This window comes from Octodon degus, unplaced genomic scaffold, assembly GCF_000260255.1.
Source record: "Octodon degus isolate 3935 unplaced genomic scaffold, OctDeg1.0 scaffold00486, whole genome shotgun sequence".
Classification (NCBI taxonomy): Eukaryota; Metazoa; Chordata; class Mammalia; order Rodentia; family Octodontidae; genus Octodon; species Octodon degus.
In genome coordinates, this window is record NW_004525062.1 from 99,776 (window position 1) to 105,848 (window position 6,073).

Sequence of the window (6,073 nt, forward strand, 5' to 3'; positions counted from 1 at the left end):
AGAGAGAGAGAGAGAGAGAGAGAGAGAGAGAGAGAGAGAGAGAGAGGTGTGTGTGTGTGTGTGTGTGTGTGTGGCCAGCTCAGCCCACCAGGGGGTGTGGCTGGCTGGCATGTGGTGCTGGGGGATCGAACCGCGGTCCCTGATGCTTTTGCTAAGCTTGTTCCAATTAGGTGCTTTAGACCACTGAGCCATTTCTCCAGCCCCAAAATGGAATAAGGGTGTTTTTTTTTTCTTCCTCGAATGCCTTCAGGGCACTTTTGGCCAGCGGGAGAGTTGTGAGGTACGAACTCCAGCAACCTGAGGCTGACAGCTTTGTGGAAGCAGCCACTTAAAGGACTGAGCTAGGGCCAGGCCCCCCGGAATGATTTTTTAAAAAAAAGTTATTTATATGGTATAGATAATTGGGCTGCGTCAGACAGACTGTCAGCTATAAATTTTTCTCAGTTTGTGGATTTTCTTTTTACTGTTAGAGATTTCATTTGAAGTGCTCAAAAACTTTTCAAAGAGGAGATACCAACTGTTAATTCTTTCTAATATTTCACTTGCAATTCGCTTTGTGTTCACACACTCTTCACCTAACCCTATGTCTTCAAGATTTCTTCCTACATTTTCCACCAGAAAATTCAGTGTTTCTGCTTTCAAATTTAAATCCTTGAACCTTTTTGATTGTAGCACTGTGCATGGTGATAAGAATGGTTCTAATTTTTGCTTCTGGCGTGTGGATAGCCCGTTTTTCCACCACTACTTATTAAAGATGGTAGTGCTCTTCCACTGGAAATGATAGGTCCTTTTATCAAAGATAAGGTGGCTGAGTGTGTTTGCAGCTTTGTCTGCATCTTCTAATGTGTTCCATTGATCCTCAGATCTATCTCTGTGTGAGTAGAATGCTGATTTATTACAGTAGCTTTACAGTCTAATTTTGGGTCAGGGATTGTGATATCTCCTGGCTTTCCTTTGTTTTCCAGGATTGCATTTGATATTCTAGTTCTCTAGATGAATTTGAGGAAAGTCCTCACTAGTTCTGTGATTTATGCTAATGCTATTTTGATCAGTATTGTGTTGACTCTGTCTAACAATTTTTGGAATGTGGCCATCTTCACAATGTTGGTTCTTCCTGACCATGAGCATGAAATATCTTTCCATATTCTCAAATCCTCTTCAATCACTTTTCTCAGAGTAGTGTAATTTTCACTGTATAGAATGTCTGTCTCCTTTGTGATCACTATCACATTCCTATATATTTCTTTTCTTTTTCTTTTTTTTTTTGGGGGGGCGTGTGAATGTGGAAGGTGTGATTTCCCTAATGTCTTTCTCAGTGAGCTCATTGTGTAGAAACATGCTACTGATTTTTAGGTGTTATGCTTATATCATTCTATGTTACTGAAATTGCAGAATGAATCTACAAAACTTTTGGTGAAGATTTTGGGGGCATTGTGTGGGGTTTCATATCATCTGTGTATGATGACAATTTCACTTCTTTTTTTCCAATCCTTATTCCTTTTCTTTCTCCCTCTTGTCTAATTGATCTGTCTAATGTTTCTATATCTATATTGAGTGGGAGTAGACATAGTGCATATCTTTGTCTTGTTCCTGATTTTAAAGAGAAGTCTTTCAGTATTTTCCATTAAGTATAATGTTGGCTGTTGGTTTCTAATAGATGGTTTTATTATCTTCAGATATAGCATATCTATTACAGTTCTGTGTAGGTTTTTAATTTTTTCTATAATTTTATTGATAAATAGCAATGATACAGTTTCAAATAAAATTGGTAGGATTGTTTTAATAATTAATATGTTTTTATTTTTATTAAAAATGAGTATTGGGCTCAGTCAAAAACTTTTCCTACATCTTTTGAGACAATCATAGATTTTTGTTCTTGGATCTATTTTCATGGTGTATTACATTTATGGATTTGTGCATACTGAATCATCCCTTAATTCTATTTTGTTCTAAGCAAGACATCTTGGACTGAGTTGCCATTGCTTGAACCAGGAAACACTCCCATCCCTCTTTTCTGTGTGACAGGATATTCCAGCCCATAAAAAGACACAATAAGGAGAATAGGTTGACTTCTTTGTTCCTCCCTCTGGGACCATCAGGAACCCTGTACCTATAAAATCTGTAGTTATATCCTAAATATACTTGTGGGATATTCTGGACTCCATGTCAGATGTTGTCTGTGAGATAATAAACCTTATTTGTATCTCCTCACCCGCCCTGGGTAAATCTTCCAGTTTCACTGCAGCAAAGTGAAAACTATCTTGCTACATGTGGTATCCAAACCTTAACTTCATGTATAAATTATGCATAATGAGGTTGCCATCATAAATGTTAACTCAATAATTTCATGTGATCTGTGGAATTGCGTAACCATCCCTTGCTTTTCCTCTTAGGATAATGTCACCTCCCCACATTCTCAGAAGTCATTTTGCAGGCACAGCCCTCATCCCTGCTCACAACAAGTGGGATTCAGTAAAGCAAAGAGGCAAAAGTCTCATCAAAGTGAAATTACTATTAGCCTAGGAATTTATGAAGCAGATCACTGTGTTTATTTTTCAGAGATCTAAAGGAGTGATTTTACTAGAAGGACATTGTTTGGGAGAACTTAATACTGGTGGATATTTCTTGCTGTCCTTGATTTGACTTCTCTGTGCAGGTAACTGGTATTTACAGCCTGTGTGGTGAGCTCAGAGGAAGAAGGTGGTAGAAAAATGCATGACTAGAAAGAGAGATAGATAATTTTCAGGGAGTGTTTTATTAGAGTTGAGACCTTTACCATTTTTAATTTTTCACAAATTTGTTTGGAAGAAAGTGACATTAAGTGAGTGCAACACTCTTCATTCCTCTTTTTGGGCCTGCTACAGTCTTAGTCTATTTGCATTTATCTTACCTCATTGGTAATGTGAGTCTCAGACCTTATCTCTCTGAGGAACTTCCCTGCTTCCTTTTTGCAGAATCCCTCAGGGGTGTGAACTGTGTGTTTCTATTTTGTGAGGATTCCACTTAAAAGCTGATTTGGAGTGTATTGTACATGTCCCATACAGGAGCCTGAGCTGAGTCTAATTTCTTAGAAATGAGAACTGAAGGAGCAGGGTGAAGAAAGAGTGTCAGCACATCTGGAGGGCAAGAATAGTCCAGAATGGACAAGGCCATAGTGGACCAGTTGGAGACTGAAGAGATGAAGATAAAAATTTTGCATCCAGAAAATTCAGGAGAAGCCCCAGAATGCCTCCCTGGCTCAAACTCTTTTAGAGTCACCTGAACTGAGCAGAGTAGAATGAAAGAGAAATGTATTCCAGTGGATTTGTCCATCTCTTCAAGATGCTCCAGTTTGTGGACATAAAGCAGGTTTATATTGCCTACAGGGTCCTACTCCAAGCGAGGGATGTTATGATTATGAGACTTTGTTCAAGATATCGGGGCTTTGAAATGGAAATTACCCTCAAAATAAATGCCTGTAAAGTGAATATGAGCTCAGAGGGAATAAAGAAGACTTAGAGAGTTGATAACCCCTGTTTCGGCCAAGGGAGATAGCTTAGTGGCATAAGCACATGCCTGGCAAGCACAAGGTTCTGAGTTCATTCCCTGGTATGGAAAAACAAAAACAAAAACAACAATAACAAAAAATACAACTATTGGCATGTTTAGTAGTTCTGCTCTAATTGATGGAGGGAATTCAAGGATAGTGGACTTGTCCTTAATAACTAGCCACTTTTGCCCTTTTCTGCTCTCTGCTGAGGAAAGTTTGCATGCAGCCAGAATTTCTCACATGTTTGCTAATAATAACTTTTTTTCTTATACTTTGTTTAAAATGCATGAGACTTTAAGCATCAGTGAGGGTTCAGTGGAGGAACAAAAGTCATGACATGATTAACATAAATCATTTTCAATATCATACAGTAAGTGCCCTCAAGAAAGGGCCCCTCTAGGCACAAAATGTAGGCACACATTTCAGGGACCATGTTCTTCATGACAAGGTGACCTAGCATTGGAAAATCTGAGGACAGTCACCTTTTACTTGATGCTCACAGGTGGAAGGAATGTCAAAAGGCTTGGATGGCTTGTGGAGGCCATCTGTTTTTTCTGGGGGAATGATAGCATCTCTGAGCAGATGTTGGACAGACACAAAATTGTGATCATCAGAGGTTAGATACTTCTGTGCATTCACTGAATGAACACTTCTGAGAGTCTGCCCAGTGTTTGATCGTTAGTTGGAAACTGTGCATAGAGACAAGTAAAGCATCTCTGCAGCATTCAAGGGCTCTGAGTCTCAGTGACCAGAGCCTCCTTCAGAGTGAGTTTCAACACATTTATGGAAGTAGCCAGGGCTGTGTAGGAATACATCAATGTTTGTGTTGATTTTCCTTTTTTCTTCCTTCTAACAGCTTGATGACCAGGATAATACTGCCTTACTGCTCTGAATAATACCAGTTTTTAGCCATACACGATGGTGCCTGCCTATATCCCTTCACTTGGGAGGCTAAAGCAGGAGAATCACTTGGAGTTCGAGGTCAGCCTGGGCTGTTTAAAGATTTGATGAATAGTCTGAACTATAGAGTGAACCCTGCCTCAAGAAAAAAAGAAAATAAATGAAAGAAAAGAAAAAGAAAACTTATAGAATTGAAAAAAAGTAGAAGAAAGAAAAAGTAAGGAGAAATCCAAGTTGGTGATGGCAAGGTGGGGTCAAAGTGTGAAAATGAAACTGATGACTTCAGGACTCCATTTTCTAGACAGCCAGAGAGATGAAGAGGCAAATATAAAAGATGTGTAAGTTTATGATTGCCACATTTATCATGAAATTCTCAACTCTGTGATCAATGCTTTCCAAACTTCATTAGTTTTTCCCTTTATGAAAGCAAATTAAATTGTATTCATATTTTAGGCATGCAGTGGTTGTAATTTTGTCCTCAAATATCAGGTTTAATTGGGTAGAAAAAATTAAATAGTATTTTGTATTTTTACAATTATAATGATTTTACAGTTTTCACTTAAAAAAACCTTAAAATGTACTTTACTGATAAAGTGTTGATATGTCTTCTAGACAGTGCTAAGGAAAACAAAATATGTCTGGAAATGGTTTCTTCTATGATGCCCTTATACATATATAAGAATGAGCACTGTGAAAAATGTGTTGGTGTTTGGGAAAGAGGCCAATAGTTGTTGGCCCAAGGGGACACATCATTAAGACTCTGAAATAAGTATTTGTCACCAGTTGTCTTCTGATAAAAAAGCCTCAGTATTTTGTGTACCTGCATGACTGAGGCTGCTGGATGCGTGGGGCTCACGGCAGGCCATGACATCACCACGTTCTATTACCGTGGCAGCAATTGCCAACATTACCTGCTTTGCTGGAGCTTGAACTACACGCAGTGCCTTTGGCTCTGGTCATTGATACTTATTTTTAAGTTTAATAATTCTCAAGTGTTCTTGGTGTTGTTCATCTCAACAGTAAGTGAATAAGTATAGTTTTATCATGCCACAGACCTCATCCAACCTGCTTGATTTCATTTGATTTGAACCTATCCTGTGTTTAGGTTGTGTCCACAGTCTCTGGCTCTACCTGTTCCAATGCATCCATCATCATGGGAATACACATTGGGCCTTCTTGTCATGCAAAGGCTCAACTGAGTATCTCAGACCCTGAACAGGAATTACGATCACAGCTGGAGGAGAGTAACAAGAAGTATCATGAACTCAAAGAACGTTTTCTTGTGTCTGAAGCTACTGTCTATTCCATGGCTAATGAGCTGAAAAAGCACAGTAAGTTCAATGGTTCATAATCCCCAAAGTGATGAATGAGAGTATTTACTATGGGAAAGCAACATTTCTCCAAATTTAATGTTGTTCCCATGTTCCCAGAATGTCAGATGTTTATTTTTGTCCTTCAGTTAAATATGATGCAAAAACTGTAGCTCCCAAGCTTTCACCAAATTCTCTCTTATTCTCTTATTGTTTGGACAGGGTCTCCTTATGTTGTCGAGTGTGGTCTTGAACAAACTATGCAGCCCTGATAACCTCATAGTAATCCTATTGTGCCACCTGAGATTTCTCTTATAGTGAAGTGTAGGGTAAA

General features: G+C 38.7%; 1 protein-coding gene across 1 annotated transcript in view; it reads left to right on the forward strand.

Moving 5' to 3' along the window:
• Positions 1–5,582: 5,582 nt before the first annotated feature.
• Positions 5,583–6,073, forward strand: part of LOC111814761 (putative neuroblastoma breakpoint family member 5) — a 12,442-nt gene continuing 11,951 nt past the window's right edge. Inside the window, exon 1 of the mRNA XM_023708715.1 lies at positions 5,583–5,760. Coding sequence (XP_023564483.1) covers positions 5,583–5,760 — 178 coding nt within the window. The remainder of the gene's footprint in view (positions 5,761–6,073) is intronic.